Raw genomic sequence first — 17,342 nt, 5'->3', positions numbered from 1 at the left:
GCTCACAGCGCTCCCTCCTCATCCACCTGCGCGGGGACAGAGCGGGGACACGTCAGAGCATTCCTGGCACCGGGAATGCTGGGAATGCTCCCATGGGGACCTGGCTGCAGGCTGAGAATGGGAGAATTCCCGGAAAAGGGACAGCGGGGACAGGGAATGGCAGCGCAGGTTTCAAAAGGGAGTCAAAATTCCGTGCTCTGAGAATTCCTGACATCATAAAAAAATCCGTCTTTATCCCGGGAATTCCCGCCACACAAATTCCAGCCTTATCCCGGTGGGAGCCGCAGGGAACATCCCAGGGATCAGGGAGAGGGATGACGGGTCCAGGAACCTGGCTCAGCGGGGAACCTTGGATGCTTTTCCCACTCTGGATCTGTGGGGTTTTTCCAGCACTTTCCCCACCCTGGATCAGTGGGATCCTCCACTTTTCCCATCCTGAATCAATGGGAATCCCTCAGAATCAATCCCACCCAGGATTTATGGGAATCCTTCACTTTTCCAGCCCTGGATCAATGGGAATCCTCCAGCACTTTTCCCAGTTTGAACCAGTGGGATCCTCCACTTTTCCCAGTCTGGATCTGTGGGATCCTCCAGCACCAACCCCACCCTGGATCAGTGGGATCCTGCACGTGTCCCACCCAGGATCAGTGGGGTTATTCCAGCACTTTCCCCATCCAGGATCATCGGGAATCCACCTCCACTTCTCACACCCTGGATCAGTGGGATCCTGCACTTTTCCCACTATGGATCAATGGGAATCTTCCAGCACTTTTCCCACTCCACATCAGTGAAATCCTCCAGTTTTCCCACCCAGGATCTGTGGGATCCTCCAGCACCAATCCCAGTCTGGATCAGTGGGATCCTGCACTTTTCCCAGTCTGGATCAGTGGGAATCCTGCACTTTTCCCAGTTTGAATCAATGGGAATCCTCCTGTTTTCCCAGTCTGGATCAGTGGGATCCTCCAGCACCAATCCCACTCTGGATCAATGGGGTTTTTCCAGCACCAATCCCACTCTGGATCAATGGGGTTTTTCCAGCACTTTCCCCACCCCGGATCTGTGGGATCCTCCAGGACTCTCCCGGCCCATTCCCATTCCCATTCCCATTCCCCTCCTCAGCCCTAAATGTCCCCACACGGGGTCCCCCCGCTTTTCCTTCCTCCTGGGGGCCAGCGCCCACCTCCAGCCCGGAAATTCGGGAATCGCATCCAGGGACCGGGAGCAGCGCGTCCATGGAGCCTCTGGCAGCGCTCGCTGCTCCTGAAGCTGAAATGGCTGCTGCTTCTCAGGGAATTAAAAATGCATGGCTTGGGAATTCTCGGAGCGCCGCAGCTGCTGGGAGCCGGGAAAGGAGGGGGGGAAAAGGTGGAAAAGAGGGAAAAGTGGGATAAGAGGGTGTCCCAAAACTCCTGGAGAGCCACGTGAGTGTCTGGCCCGAATCCTGGGAATGTTTCCCAAGGTTTCCTCCTTCCTGCACCTGGAAAAGTCGTGACTCGCGTGGAAAGCGATGCTGGCGGAATTCCCGAGGGAATTCACCTGCTGGCCGAGCTCGGGACACTTTTGGGAACGGGGATTGGGATTGAGGACGGGCAGAAAGCGGCCCCGAGGTTCCTGGGAATATCCTGGGAATTCTCAGCCTGCAGGGACATCCCAGAGCGAATCTGGTTTAGGGATGAGGGAAAACACCCCCAGAGCCTCAAACCCACCGGGCACATCCCAAAATCCCGGATTTCCAGCAGCTCCAGAGCCAGCCCTCGCTCTCCCAGCGCTTCCCATAAAACACAAAATTTGGGAAAAGCCAAAACGGGAGGGAAGAGCGGCCAGAGGGTGAGAAAAACCGGCAGGAAAGGGGGGAGGAAAAGGCGGAACGGGGAGGAGATAAAGGAGAGGGGAGTGAGATAAGAGCCGAGACATCCTGAGGAAAATCCCGTGGGATCCGGCACGGAGGGAGAGGAAACACTTCCCTGGCTGGCAGGAAGCTCCGAGGAGAGAATTCCCAGCCGGATCCAGAGGTTCCGGAGGCTGAGGCGCCCCCAGGGCTGCCCGGGAGCTCATCCCAGCTGCGGGAAGGATTTTCCTGCTCTGCAGCTCCTCGTGGTCCACAAAATCCTGGGATTTGGGGTCGTTCTTCCCATGCCAACCCTGAGGATCCTGGGATTTGGGATTTTTATTCCCAATCCTCACATTCATGAGGATCCTGGGATTTGGGATTCTTGTTCCCATCCCAATCCTCACATCCCCCAAAGGATTCTGAATTTTGGGATTCTTGCTCCCATCCCAACCCTCACGTTCCCGAGGATCCTGGGATTCCTGCTCCCATCTCAATCCCCACATTCCCGAGATTTCTGGATCCTGAAATTGTTGTTCCCATCCCTCACATTCCCGAGGATCCTGGAATTTTTGTTCCCAGGGAAATATTCCAAGGACAGGGATGTCTGGGATCTCCCAACATGACCCTATAAAGGATCCTAGAAAGGATTGGGGATCCTTTCCCAATAAAGTTTTAATAAATTCCCAATCCTTTCCTATAAAATTTTGGGAAACCCCACGGAAAGCCCCCTTAGGCCTCATCCCAGATTCCCAGAGCTGTGACCCCTTTTCCAGCTGGGAAATATTCCAAGGACACGGCTGTGGGTCCAGGATCTCCCATCCCAACGGGATCCTATAAAGGATTGAGAAACCCCAGAAAGAATCCTATAAAGTTTTGGGAAGCCCCATGGAAAGCCCCTTTAGGCCTCATCCCAGATTTGGGAACTCTTCCAAGGCCGGGCAGAGCTCCCTGCCCGCGTTTCCTCCAGGAGGGAACAATGGAGCTCCGGAGCTTCCGCCCATTCTTCCCATTCCCCAGAGGCTTTCCTGAAAAAGCAGAGCAATCCAGGCCTGCGAGTTGAAATCATTCCCCCAAAAAAAGAGAGAAAAAGCCAGGAATGCTCAGCCCTTCCCAAAGGATGTGGCTGCAGGGAGGTGGGAGCCAGTCCTGACCCCAAACTGAGCTTTTGGGGTTTTTGGTGCCCCCAAGTCAAATCCCTGGAGATCTCTCGGTTCTTCTGGAGGGAAAATCCCAGCAGGGATTTGGGATGGGATTGCCAGAGAGGTTTGGAGTTCCCATCCCTGGGGGTGTCCCAGGAATTCCGGGATGTGGCACTCGGGGGTTGGGGACAAGGTGGGGACCAGGCACGGGATGGGCTCAGTGACCTTGGAGAGCTTTTCCAATCTCATTAATTCCGGGATTCTGGGGTCCAGGATTGTGGGATTGTGGGGTCCTGAATTTTGGATTCTGGGATTCTCAGATTATGGGGTCCTGGATTTCTGGGATTGTGGATCCTGAGATTCTCAGGTTCTGAGATTTGGGAATTCTGGAATTATGAGATCCTGGATTCTGGGATTCTAAGGTTCTGGGTTTATGAGTTCTGGGATTCTGAGATTTTGGAATCTGGGATTGTGGCATTTGGGATTCTGGGACTCTCAGGGTCTGGGATTCTGGCATTTGGGATCCTGGGATTCTGAGTTCCTGGATTCTGGGATTCTGGAATTCCTGGATTCTGGGATTTGGGGATTCTGGGATTCCAGGAAAGCTCCCCCCGAGCCGAGGCTGCGCTGGTGACCCCGGCCCCGCTCTGGGGGTTTGTGGGGTGCCAGCGGTGCCGTGTCACCCTGTGTCACCCTGTGCCACCCTGTGCCACCCACGGGCCGGGCACGTCCCCTTCTGTCCCTGAGTCACGCGCCAGGGCCACTCCCCGGTGTCACCGAGCCGGCCCAGGGCCACTCAATAATTCATGGGAGAGGAATCGGCCACGCTGCCACTGCTCGGGTTACACTGCCACCATTGTCACCATTGTCACCATTGTCACCAGGCCTGGCACTGCCACCCACTGCCACCACTGTCACCCACTGTCACCAGGACTGGCACTGCCACCATTGTCACCACTGTCACCAGGCCTGGCACTGCCACCATTGCCACCCACTGCCACCATTGTCACCAGACCTGGCACTGTCACCCACTGTCATCAGGCCTGGCACTGCCACCATTGCCACCCACTGTCATCATTGTCACTGCTGCCACCAGGACTGGCACTGCCACCACTGTCACCCTCTGTCACCACTGCCACCCTCTGCCATCCGTTGCCATCTGCTGTCACCACTGCCACCATGCCTGCCACTCGCTGCCACCACTGCCATCCTCTGCCACCCACTGCCCTTTGTCCTGTCACCCACTGCCACATTCTGCCACCACCGCCCTTTGGCCTGGCACCCCGTGCCACGTGCTGCCACCGCTGTCACCGCTGTCCCCGAGCCGGGGCTCAGGGTGGTGGCGCTCCCCCTGCTCCGGGGCCGTGCCCGTTGTCGCGGTGACAGCGGTGACAGCGCGGGCGGGTTGGTGCCAACCCGCTCTTTGTGCTCCTTTTAGCTGCGCTGAAACCTCCCCTGCTCTGCTGCCAGCGGGATCGGGGATTGGGGGATTCAGGGAATTTGGGGGATTCAGGGGAATTTGGGGGATTCAGGGGAATTTGGGGGATTCAGGGGAATTTGGGGGATTCGGGGAATTTGGGGGATTCGGGGGAATTATTCAGGGATTCGGGGAACTCGGAGGATTTAAGAAATTTGGGGATTCGGGGAACTGAAGGGATTCAGGGAATTTGGGGGATTTCAGGGAATTCGGGGGATTCGCGGGATTCCAGGGGATTTGAGAGAATTCGGGGATTTCAGGGATCTCGGAGGATTTAAGGAATTCGGGGATTCAAGGGATTCAGGGAATTTGGGGGACTTAGGGTAATTCAGGGATTCGGGGAACTCAGGGGAGTTCTTCAAGGGATTAAGGGAATTCAAGGGATTGGGAGAACTCCGGGGATTTGAGGAATTATGGGGATTCAGGGAACTCGGGGGATTTCGACGGATTTAGGGGATCCGAGGGAATTCGGGACATTTCAGAGGTTCAGGTAATTGGGGGAACTCAGGGGATTTGAGGAATTCAGTTGGGGGATTCAAGAGATTCGGGGAATTCAAGGGATTCAAGGAATTCCACGGGTCCCCACTGCACCCCACACTCCTCGTGGTCCTGGAGCCATGGGAAAACTGGAGCAGCTCATCCCTGGGAATGGAGCAGGAAAAGGAGAGAACCCCCTCCCTGTTCCCGGGCTCCGGGGGATTTAATGAATTCGGTGATTCAAGGATTTAGGGAATCTGGGGAACTCGGGAGATTTGAGGGATTCAGGGAATTTGGGTAATTGGGGATTCAAGGGATTTGAGGGATTCAGGGAACTCGGGAGACTCAGGGATTATGGGGATTACGGGGATTCAGGTGATTGAGGGGATTTGAGGCATTCAGGGAATTATGGGATTAGAGGAATTCAGGAATTCAAGGGACTCGGGAGCAGCCCCAGTGCCACATCCCTTCATCCCTGCTGCACACGGATCCCCGGAGCGAAATTCCACCCCAAATCCCATCCCTGCAGGAGAGGGGAAAGGGAGAACAGAATTCTCCTCTGGAATACCGGGAGAGGGAAAAGGAGAACAGAATTCCCCTCTGGAATACCGGGAGAGGGAAAAGGGAGAACAGAATTCCCCTCTGGAATACCGGGAGAGGGAAAAGGGAGAACAGAATTCCTCCTCTGGAATACCGGGAGAGGGGAAAGGGAGAACAGAATTCCCCTCTGGAATACCGGGAGAGGGAAAAGGGAGAACAGAATTCCCCTCTGGAATACCGGGAGAGGGGAAAGGGAGCCCAGGCTGCTTCCCTGGAAACTGAGAGATGGAAAAGGAGCCCGGGCAGCATCTCTGGAACATTGGGAGAGCCAAGGATGCCTCCCTGGAACATGGAAAGGGTCCAGGATGTTTCCCTGGAACACGGAGAGAGGGAAAAGGAGAACCCAGGCTGCTTCCCTGGAACACTGAGAGGTGGGAAAGGGAACCCAAGCTGCTCCCTGGAACACCGAGAAACGGAAAAGAGAACCCAGGCTGCTTCCCTGGAAACTGAGAGAGGAGAGGGGGAGTCCAAGCTGCTCCCTTGGAACATTGGGAGAGGGAAAGGGGAATCCAGGCTGCTCCCTGGAACACGGAGAGATGGGAAAAGGAGCCCGGACTGATTCCCTGGAACATGGGAGAGGGAAAGGGGAGTTCAAGCTTCTCCCTTGGGAGACAGGAGAGAAGGGAAGTCTGGAACATTGAGCTGGGAAAAGGGAGCCCGGGCTGCTTCCCTGGAAACTGAGAGGGAGGAAAAGGAGCCCAGGCAGCATCTCTGGAACATGGAGAGGTGGGAAAAGGAGCAAAGGATCCCTCCTGGGAACATGGAAAGAGCCCAGGATGCTTCCCTGGAACACTGAGAGATGGGAAAAGGAGCCAGGGCAGCATCCTTAGAACACCGAGAGAGGGAAAAGGGAGCCCGGGCTGATTCCTTAGAATGCAGGAGAGAGGAAAAGGAGCCCGGGCTGATTCCCTGGAACACGGAAAGAGCCCAGGATGCTTCCCTGAAACACTGAGAGACGGGAAAAGGAGCCTGGGCTGATTCTCTGGAATACAGGAGATGGGAAAAAGAGCCAGGGTAGCATCTCAGGAACATGGAGAGATGGGAAAAGGAGCCCGGGCTGATTCCCTGGAACACTGAGAGAGGGAAAAGGGAGCCCAGGCTGCTCCTTGGAACATGAAAAGGAGCCCGGGCTGATTCCCTGGAATACTGAGAGAGGGAAAAGGGAGCCCGGGCTGCATCCCTGGAATGCAGGAGATGGGAAAAAGAGCCAGGGCAGCATCTCTGGAACACTGAGAGATGGGAAAAGGAGCCCGGGCTGCATCCCTGGAACATGAAAAGGAGCCCGGGCTGCTTCCCTGGAATGCCGGGGACGGGAAGAGCAGCCCGGGCAGCCCCCCCGGCCGTGCCCACCCCGCACTCCACACGTGCCTCGCCACCCGCACGTGGTGCCGCGCGGGGGAGGCAGCGCTGGGAATTTTTTTTTTTTTAGGGGCTGGAAATCTCGGCAGAACCTTCCCCAGCGTAGCGCTGCTCGGCTCTGGGAGTGCTCGTGGATTTTTGGGGTTTTTTTTTTGGTTTTTTGGGGTTTTTTTTGGAGGGGGGAGGGGGTGGTTTCGTGCCCCACTCTCCCTCTCTCTACGCACGAGTGAACAGCGCAGCACCAAACACAGGCGGCTCGGCCGGGAATGATTCGCGCCAGAATTCCCGCAAAAAATTCAGAATATTCAGGAATTTGGGATATTTAGGGTTTACAGGCTGTTCAGCGACAACTTAAAAAAAAAAAAAATCCCCAAAATTTTCCAGCCCCATTCCTGGAAGAGCCCAAGGCCAGGTTGGAGCAACCTGGGAGAGTGAAAAGCGTCCCTGCCCCTGGCTCAGGGTGGGTTTAAACTCCCTCCCACCCAAACCATTCCAGGAGCATTTCCCGGGAATTAAAGGCCCCTCCTCGGTGCCTTTTGTGCCCCTTTGGCCTCGCCCAGGGCTCCCGTGCAGGTGCAGAGAGCGCAGGGAGCCCTCCGGGTTATGTAAGAGCAGCTCTGAAGAGGAATTTTGGGAATTCGCTGCCTCCCTCACCCACGGGTCACTCCTGGGACAGAAGGACAGAAGTTTTTCGGGAAGTTTTTCCCGAGGAAATCCAGAGGGGACCTGCTGAGCTCAGCTCAGGAATCTCCTTCCCCAAACCCGGTTGGGGGAAGAGCAGAGAGGGGTAAATTCACTTTTCCAGCAGCTGCCAAAGATATCGAGGGGGGAAAATTCACCAGCTGAGGCCGGGAAAGGAACACGACCCCCCCCAAATCCCAAAATTCCCACAAATGCCCTGCTCGGGGCTGTCCAGCACCCCCCGAGTGCAGGGAGCAGCTCCTGACCCGTGCCAGCCCGGCTGGACACAACTCCCCGCACAACTTGAGCTCCCACACGGCGAAAATCGGCATTTCCAGCACAGCCCCGCTCAGTTCTGCCCAAACCACAACCGGGGGGAGCCACAAAATCATCACCAGGCCTCGGCCAAAAAATAGAAATAAAATAAAACCGAAAAAAAAAATCTCTACCCCCGAAAGCTCCTGCCGCACCCCGTGCCTCCCATTCCCAGGAAAATCCCAGCCCGAAATCCCGCGGCTCGCCGCGTTCCTCGCTTTTCTCCCCACAAAAAAAAAAATAAACCCAAAAAAAAAAAACCACCAAAAAATCCCCAGCCCACGCTCTCCCGGGCACATCGCAGCCCTTCGCTCCCAGCTCCACGATGCCGAGCCTGGAATGTCGAGCTCGGAATGCCGAGTGTTGGCCTCCAACCCGCAGCCACCCCCACATCCATCATCAATCCATCCTTCATCCATCCCTCCATCCATCCTTCATCCCTCCACTCATCCATCCCTCCACTCATCCATCCCCGACCCGCGCATCCCCCGCGCTTCCCCCTCCGCATCCCCCGCTCTCGCTCCGCCTTCCCCCCCCCCCCGGTGCCTCCCCGGTTCTTCCCCCGGTTCTTCCCCCGGTACCTGCGGGCCCGAGCCACCATCCCCGCGGCGGCCGCCGGTGGCGGAGCGGGAGCGGGAGCGGGGCGGGGGCGGCGGGGCCGGGCGGGGAGCGGCGCGCACGGCGGATCCCCCGCGAGCTCGGCCCCCGCCGCCGGCAGCGGGGCTCGGCTTCGTTTGGAGGAGTTGGCATGGCAACACCAGCCCCGGTGCGCACGGAAGGGGCGGGAGCGCGGCCAACTTCAGGGCAACCGTGAGGGGGGGGGGTCCCCAAAAATCGTCCCGGTGCTCGCCCGGGTTTTTGTTCGCTTCCCCTCCCGCTGTTTCGGGGGGTTCGGGATGGGTTGGGGGGTTGGGGGGTTGGGGGTGGGCAGCGTTGCTCGCTCCTCGGTGCGCCCCGAACCCCGCAAAGCTCCCGGTTCCACCGGGGAGAGGCGGCGCCCGTCCGGGGGCACCGTCCCGCTGGTCCCGACCCCACAGCCCCGGTGGGGAGCGGGGGAGCCCCAAACCCGAGTTCTGGGAGCGGCCGGACCCCCCGGTACCGGTACCTGGCTCGGTGCCGCTGCTCCGCCGGCGGCCGCTCCGCTGCTGGCGCCCGCGGGGCCGGATCCCGCAGGAAACTCCGGCAGCTCGGCCCCTTTCCTGCCAGGAAGGGACAGAGGGGACAGCGGGGACAGCGGCCACCGCCGCCCCGCCCCGGGCTGCGTCCTGCCCGGCCAGCGGGACAGAACGGGGCGACCGCGGGATAGAGCGGGGCGACCGCGGGATAGAGCGGGGCGACCCGCGGGACCGGCTCTGGGGTCAGTGCCCGGCTCAATGCTCAGTTTTGGGGTCTGTACCCGGCTCTGGGGTCAGTGCTCAGTTTTAGGGTCAGTGCCCAGCTCTGGGGTCTGGGGTCAGTGGGATCAGTGCTCAATTTTAGGGTCAGTGCCCAGCCTTGGGGTCAGTGCCCAGCCTTGGGGTCAGTGCCCAGCCTTGGGGTCAGTGCCAGCTCCGGACGCGCTGCCCGGCCCTATCGGGAGCGCAGGAAACACCTTGGCGGGACCGGGATTGTCCCTTCCTGCGGGACCCGGGTGGGGACAGACCCGGCACGGGGACAAAACCCGGCAGCACGGCCTGGACACGGGGACAGAGGGAGAGAGAGACACGGGGACAGGGGGACACACAACGGCACACAGACACAGGAACACACAGGGGGACAAAGGGACACAAGGACACGGGGACAGAGGGACAGGCGGTGCCCCGGCCAGCCGTGGGTGGGGACACAATGGGGCAGTGCCAGAGCCGGCCCGAGCCAGCGGGGACAAAGGGACAAGGGGACAAAGGGACAATGTCACAGCTCCTGCCGGGCACAGGGCCAGCTCACCGCGCTGTCACCCCTGGCATGGAGGGAGGGACTCGCTCCTCCCCTTGGGGACATCCCGTCCCACACCGCTGCCCCCATGTCCCCAGACCCCTCCAGCTGTGCACCCTGGCTGTCCCCATCCCCTTCTCCTGTCCTCATCCCCTTTTCCTGTAACCCCTGGCTGTCCCCAGACCCCTCCGAATGTCCCCCTCCCCTCTTTTCCTGTGCCCTGGCTGTCCCCATCCCCCCTTCTCCTGTCCCCCTGAATGTCCCCATCCCCTTTTCCTGTCCTCTCCATGTGTGTCCCTGTCCCCACTTTTGTCACCGCAGCTGTCCCCGTGCTCAGAGGGGACAGAGGGACACGTCCATCCCTGGGACAGCTCTGCAGCATTCCCGGGATTTGTGTCCCCTCCTCCTCCTCTTTCCGTGTCACCGTTGTCACCCCCGGGCTCAGGAACGGCGTCCAGGATTTGTCCTTTGGCCTCGTTCGGATCCGGAGATTCTCACCGGGGTTTTTTTTTGGGACTTTTTACCTCATGGAGGGGGAACTTCCCGGATTTCCTCCAGCAGAGCCAAGAACGTGCCGCTGTCCAGAGGCTGCCCTGTCCCCCAAATCCCAGGAATTCCCTGAGGAGCCAGAACAATTCCAGCGACCCCACAGCGCTGGGAACAAATCCTGCTGGGATGGGGGAGTGGGGCTGGAAACTCGGATGGGAATGGGATCGGGAATGGGATCGGGAATTGGCTCCCAGCCCTGGGAATTCCTGCTTGGGAAAACAACACCTGGAGGTGCTGGGATGGTGGGAATGGGATCAGGAGCAGGACTGGGAACAGGAATCAGGAACAGGATCAGGATTGACTCCCAGTCCTGGGAATTCATCCTTCGAAAAACAACACTTGGGGGTGCTGGGATGGTGGGAATGAGATTGGGAACGGGATCAGGAACAGGATTGGGATCAGGGCAAGGATCAGGGCTCCTGGTTTTGCTGGGCATCCCCCTGATCCCGCCTGGATCTTGGCCTGGGCTGGCACCTCCCAGGGAAAATTCCCCTTCCGTGCCCATATCCTGAGTTTCCTGCTCCTGCTCTGGCGAATTCCAGGTGTTTCCTGGCTGGGAAGGGTCTGGGCAGGGATCGGGCAGGATCTGGGGAAAATTCAGGCAGGGCCTGGGCAGGGTCTAAGCAGGATCCAGGAAAAGACCAGACAGAGCCCAAGGAGGTTCTGGGCAGGATTTGGGAAGGATCCAGGAAAGATGCAGGCAGGGTCTGAGCAGGGTTTAGGCCAGGATTTATTTGGTCAGGGTCTGGGGCAGGCCCAGCTCAGGTGGCCACGAAGCTGAGCAGGGCTGGCTCCACCCAGGTGGCCTCGCCAGGTGACACAGGGGGTGACAGAGCCCCTGTCCCTTCACAGCCAGCCCCAAACTGCCCCGAGTGCTGGGATAACCCTGTCCAGACACAGCCTGAAATCCCGGGATAACCCCATCCACCTTCACCCCGAAATCCAGGATAACCTCATCCAGCTTTACCCCCAAATCCTGGGATAACCCCATCCAGCTGCTCCCATTAATCCTGGGATAACCCCACCCATCTTTACCCCTAAATCCAGGATAATCCCATCCAGCCAAACCTCCAAATCCCGGGATAACTCCATCCAGTTTTGCCCCTAAATGCCAGGATAACTCCATTCGGCCATACCCATAAATCCCAGGATAACCTAATCCAGCTGTACCCTTGAATCCCAGGCTAATCCCACCCATCTTTACCCCTAAATCCAGGATAACCTCACCCAGCTGGGATAACCCCATCCAGCTCCGCCCCTAAATCCCAGGATAACCTAATCAAACTGCACCCCTAAATCCCAGGATAACCCAAACCAGTTTTGCCCCTAAATCCTGGAATAACCCGGTCCAGCTGGGATAACCCCATCCAGCCTCACCCCCAAATCCCGGGATAACCCCATCCAGCCTCACCCCCAAATCCCGGATATCCCCTTCCAGCCCCCCCTGGATCTCGGGTTGGATTTTTCCCTCAGGTATTAGTGACATTCCCAAGGCTGCTCCAGGCACGGGTGGGATTTCAGGGAGTCTGGGCAGGGCCAGGAGTTGGATTCTGATCCTCTCAGGCCCTTCCAGCTCAGGATTTCCTTAATCCCGGAATTCTGACCCAAAACGGGGAGGAAGGACCCGCCCAGCCATGGATTTGCTGCCACCTACAGCGGGCGCCGGAATCTCGGGAATTTCAGAGAATTCCAAACCTTGCACCCGGGTAGGAAGAACCTCCCAGCCCCGGGAATTGTCTGCATGGAAAGCGAAAGGAATTCCCGAAAGGATTTGGGAATTCTGAGCCGCCACCGAACTCCCAAAGGAGTTTGTGCCAGGGGTGATCCCGCCTGGAATTCTGTGCCCATTCCAGGCTTCCCTGGGCGAGGAAAATACGGGAATGCCGGAGAGATCCCTGCTGGGAGGAGGTGGGAATGGCTCGGGGGGATTTTGGCAGCGGATTCCGGGATTCTGGAAAGGCAAAAAATTCTTCTCAGCGCCGCTCAGAGAAGCAGAAAATTAATAAAAATTAAATAAAAGAAATTAGGAAAAAATTAAAATTAAATAAAAAATTAGAAATTAAATTAAAACCGTCAAACGCCACCAGGAACACAAGAAATCAGCACAGGCACCGGGAAATTGCGGGATATTCCAAACATTCCTCGGGATATTCCAAAACACTCCTCGTGCTCCAGGCCACGCTGGCCCCGGGATTGGCCCGGGAGAGCTCGAGATTCAACCCGCGGTGATCCCGGGACAATTCCTGCTTCTCCCGGGATAATTCCTGCGGATCCTGGGGCAATTCCTGCCACTCCCGGGATAATTCCCCCCTCTCCCGGGACAATTCCTGCGGATCCTGGGGTAATTCCCCCCTCTCCCGGGACAATTCCCTCCTCTCCCGGGACAATTCCCGCCTCTCCCGGGACAATTCCTGCCGTTCCCGGTGTGTCCCCGGGATCCTGGCGCTGCCGCCCCCGGCCGCAGATGGAGCGCAGCAGACGCGCGCTGTGGGAAGCGCCGTCGGGAACGCGCTCGGGGACGGCTCCAGCTGGAGCCTGCGGGGTGGCGGCGGCAGCGCGGGGACATCCCGGGGACACCCCGGGGCCATCTGTCACCTGCAGCCGGCCCGGAACCGCCCCCGGGCCGCGAGGATTCCGTACGGAGAGATCCCGGCTGTGCCCGGCTCCCGGGGACGGGCCGGGATGGATTTGGGATCGGAGGTGGGGCTGGGGAGCAGTGGGGACAATGGCACAGATTGGGGACACAGATTTGGGGATCAGGGAGAGGCGGTGACAATGGAGCTGCCCCTGAGGGGACACAAATCTTTGGGATCAGAGCCGGGATCAGGGAGCGGTGGTGACAGTGGAGCTGCCCCAAAGGGACACAAATCTTTGGGATCGGGGAGAGGCGGTGACAATGGAGCTGCCCCTGAGGGGACACAAATCCCCTTTGTCCCAGCCCCTCCATGGCTGCATTTCCCCGATCCAGTCTCTCGCTGCTGCTGGGAACGCCCCAATTCCCGGCACCTGCCCCACCCTGGAAGTGCCCGGGGCCACCAGGAGGTGGCCCTGCCCATGGCCCGGGTGGCCCCGCGTTGTCGTTAAGGTCCCTCCCACCCAAACCATTCCAAGGTTCCAGGACTCTGTGCCACCCCTCTGTGACATCAGCCCGGCCTGGTGGCACCGCCAGGGCCGTGGGCACCAGAGGTGACACCTCGGCTCTGCCTCTGCCACCTGCGCTGGCACCGATGGCTTTGCTGGGGCTGCTCGTGCTGCTGGCCCTGGCCGGGCCCGTGGTGGCCACCTGGGACACCTGCAGGTCAGTGTCCCCGGGGGGCTCGGCGACACTCGGGGGTGCCGTGGCTCGTGCTGGGCACAGAGGAGCCGCTGGGGGGTGGCTGTCGCTGCTGTCCCCGAGCAGGGCAGTGATGGCTTTGTGCTTGCAGAGGCACCTGCGGGCTCCGGCCCATGGCCTTCGACCACAGCTCGGTGGACCCCGAATATTCCCAGGATTCTAACTTCGGATCCTTGGATGCTGCCGATGACATCTCGCAGGACGTGGGTGGCACCGGGGTCCACCCGGGGGCCTGGCCCGGTGTCATCAGCATCCAGGCCACCCTGGACAATGGCACGTGGCACATGTGCTCGGGGGCACTCATCCACCCCCAGTGGGTGCTCACGGTCGCCAGCTGCTTCGTTGGGGCTGGGTAAGGAGAGGGGACAGGGATGGGACCCCAAGGGACAGGGATGTGACCCCAAGGGACAGGGATGGGACCCCAAGGGACAGGGATGGGACCACGAGGGACAGGAGCGTCCCCTCAGCAGGGACAGGGATGGGACCCCAGCAGGATCAAGGATGTCCTCGAAACAAGAATAGGACTTTCCCCACAAAAGAGTCAGGGATGTCCCTCAGAAGGGTCCAGGATGTCCCCACGAGAGGAAAAGGGATATCCCCACAGCAGGGTGGGGCACGGGCCCACAGCAGGGATGTCCCCACAGCAGGGACAGGGATGTCCCCACAGCACAGTGATGTCCCCAGGGATCACAGCTGCTGCAGTCCCTGTCCCTGCTCCATCAATCCTTTCTCCATCTCCTGCTCCCCAGGGACATCTCCAGGTGGGAAGTGGTGATCGGGGCCACAGACCTGGCTGAGCCGGGCCCCGAGGCCGAGCTGCGCCACATCCAGACCCTGCTGTTAAACCAAAATTACAACCCTGCCACGGCCACCAACAACATCGCCCTGGTGGAGCTGGAGCAGCCCGTGGAGTGCAGTGACTACATCCAGCTGGGCTGTGTGCCCGACAGCTCCCTGGCAGTGCCCGAGCTGAAAACCTGCTACATGGCGGGCTGGAGAGCCACCCCGGACAGCGGTCAGTGCCCCCGGGGGCTGAGCCTGGCTCTGGGGCTGGGCCTGGCTGGGGGCTGGGCCTGGCTCTGCGGCTGATCTCGGCTCTGGGGCTGATCCCGGCTCTGGGGCTTATCCCGGCTCTGGGCTGAGCTCTGCTCTGGGACTGATCCCGGCTCTGGGGCTGAGCTCGGCTCTGGGGCTGGGCCCGGCTCTGGGGCTGGGCCTGGCTATGGGGCTGAGCTCGGCTCTGGGGCTGATCTCGGCTCTGGGGCTGATCTCGGCTCTGGGCACGCTCTGGGCTGGCCCCGAGCAGAGCTGGGCCTGGGCCGTGCCCCGGAGCCCCGGGCAGGGCCAGGCTGGGTCAGGGGCTCTGGGGGGCACAGCCCGGCCCCGGGCCAGGGGCTCGGCCCCACAGGGCCCCCAGGGCCCCCAGGGTGCTCAGTGGCCTCTGTGCCCTCTGTGCCCTCTGTGCCCGCAGCCCCCAGCCCACGCCTGGTGCTGCAGGAGGCCAAGGTGCGGCTCATGGACGTCCAGCTGTGCAACAGCAGCCGCTGGTACGGGGGGGCCGTGCACCCCCAGGACCTGTGCGCGGGGTACCCGCGGGGCGGCATCGACACCTGCCAGGTGCGGGCTGGGCACAGGGACCCCAAACACGGCCCCATGGAACCCCCAGAGCCGGCACAGGGACCCCAAACACGGCCTGGCCCCATGCCCTCCCATCCTCAGGGCCCCACCACTGACAGGTGTCCCCTCCCCATCCCGGTGTCCCCTCCCCATCCCGGTGTCCCATCCCGGTGTCCCCTTGTCCCCAAGGCCTGGCACTGCCCACACATCCCTCCCCGTGCTCCCAGCAGCCCCAGGTGTGGATACCCTGGAATTCCCATTCCCTGCCCTCGCTGCTCCCGGTGCGGGGATGGGACAGAGCCCACCCTGAGCCAGCCCCATCGTGCTGCCAGCCCGGAGCCCCCAGCCCCAGAGCGGAGCCTTCCCACGGGAACGCAGCCGGGAACGCGGCTCTGCAGGGCTCGGCACGGGAGCAGCCGCGGCAGCAGCCCCTGACCCCTCTCTGCTGGCCCAGGGGGACATCGGGGGACCCCTGGTGTGCAAGGACATCGTCGGTGACTACTTCTGGCTGGTGGGACTGGCCAGCTGGGGCCGAGGCTGCTCTGGAGCAAAACGCCCCGGGGTGTTCACGTCCACCCAGCATTTCCGTCCCTGGATCCTGGTGCAGCTGGGGCTGCTGCCACCAGAGGCTGATGCTTCTCCACCAGAGCCTTTGCCAACGTTTCCCCCGGAGCCACAGGATGAGCTCGAGCCAGAGGAAGAGGAGGAGGAGGAGGAGGAGGAGGAGGAGGAGGAGGAAGAGGCCGAGGCGGATTTGAGCGATGTGGAGAATCCAAACACAGAGGCCTCGGAGGGCTCTACGGGCATCTCATTCCAAGAAATGATCCTGGAGAAATTCCTGAACCTGCTGCAGGAGCTCCTGGATTTCCTGAAGGGGAAGAAAACCTGAGCAGGGAGATGAGCTGATGCAGTTCTGGCAACCATTCCCTGCTGGGGCCATGACTGTGACTGTGGTGCCAAAGGCAGCCCCGGTGCCAGGGCCACGCTGAGCCCTGCGCCCACGCCCACGGTGAATCCAGCTTGTTCCTGAAATAGAGTTGTTCCTGTTCCCTGTTATCCACATTGTCCAGCTCAGTCTCCTGGGGAAAACAAGGATGGGACGATTTAAGGGAAATGAGCGGGGTTGGGTCTGGTTTGGGGGGAGATGAGGGGGAGCCAGGGAGGGGAGGGGAGATGGGGAGAGGGAGAAACTTCTCCAGCCCAGAGAGCCTCAGGTGTCCCAATCCCGGGAAAAGTCACTGAGAGGGACAGGGATGGGAACAGCTGGAGCTATGAGTCCTGTGGAGCTGCTGGAAGTGCCACCCTGAGCTGCTGCTGCCACCCAGGGCTGTCCCCTCTGTCACCAGCTCCTGCCCCTGAGCTGCCAGGACCCCCCATCCCCATCCCAATCCCCATCCCCATCCCTCCCCTGCCGCAGGAGCAGGGCCCAGCCTCTGTGCCAGGGGTCCAGCAGTGCCACCAGAGGAACGGGCAGGGGCTGCTCCCAGGAATCTGGAGATCCCAGAAATCTCAGAATTCGGCCCTGGGCAGTGCCCAGCCCTGAGCAGAGAGCAGAGTCTCCTCCCTGGGGATATTCCCGAGCTGCCCAGAGGCAATCCTGTACTCTGGGATGCTGTATATTATATTATATTATATTATATTATATTATATTATATTATATTATATTATATTATATTATATTATATTATATTATATTATATTATATTATATTATATTATATTATATTACTTTATATTACTTCATATTATTTCATATTACATTATATTACTTCATATTACATTACATTATATTATTATAGGCTTTTTGTAAATACTAAAATGAATGCTATATGTATAATGTTGGAAAACTTTGCTGTATGAATACAGCTTTTTTCAGCTCTGCTATTAACAAAACTTAGAAACAGTCGTGTGATAAATATATATTTTTCTTGGACTATAACACGGTGATGTAAAAAGCTTTTGTTCATGTAAGTAACTCAGAAAATGGCAAAAAGATAATCAGAAAATTCTTCCCATTCTTGGATTATCCTATCTGGATGAAGACAGGAGTGAT

General features: G+C 59.2%; 1 protein-coding gene across 1 annotated transcript; it reads left to right on the top strand.

Moving 5' to 3' along the window:
* Positions 1-13,566: 13,566 nt before the first annotated feature.
* LOC106862018 (acrosin-like) lies at positions 13,567-16,833 on the top strand. Its single transcript, XM_088166127.1, has 6 exons — positions 13,567-13,637; positions 13,765-14,025; positions 14,423-14,688; positions 15,145-15,290; positions 15,745-16,011; positions 16,639-16,833. The coding sequence occupies exons 1-6, from the start codon at positions 13,567-13,569 to the stop codon at positions 16,831-16,833; spliced, it is 1,206 nt and encodes a 401-aa protein (XP_088022253.1).
* Positions 16,834-17,342: the final 509 nt, after the last annotated feature.

The sequence above is a fragment of the Sturnus vulgaris genome, chromosome 5 (genome assembly GCF_052056855.1).
Source record: "Sturnus vulgaris isolate bStuVul1 chromosome 5, bStuVul1.hap1, whole genome shotgun sequence".
Taxonomy (NCBI): domain Eukaryota; kingdom Metazoa; phylum Chordata; class Aves; order Passeriformes; family Sturnidae; genus Sturnus; species Sturnus vulgaris.
Note: the sequence above shows the minus strand (reverse complement) of the source record. Positions and strands in the feature narration are given on the sequence as shown.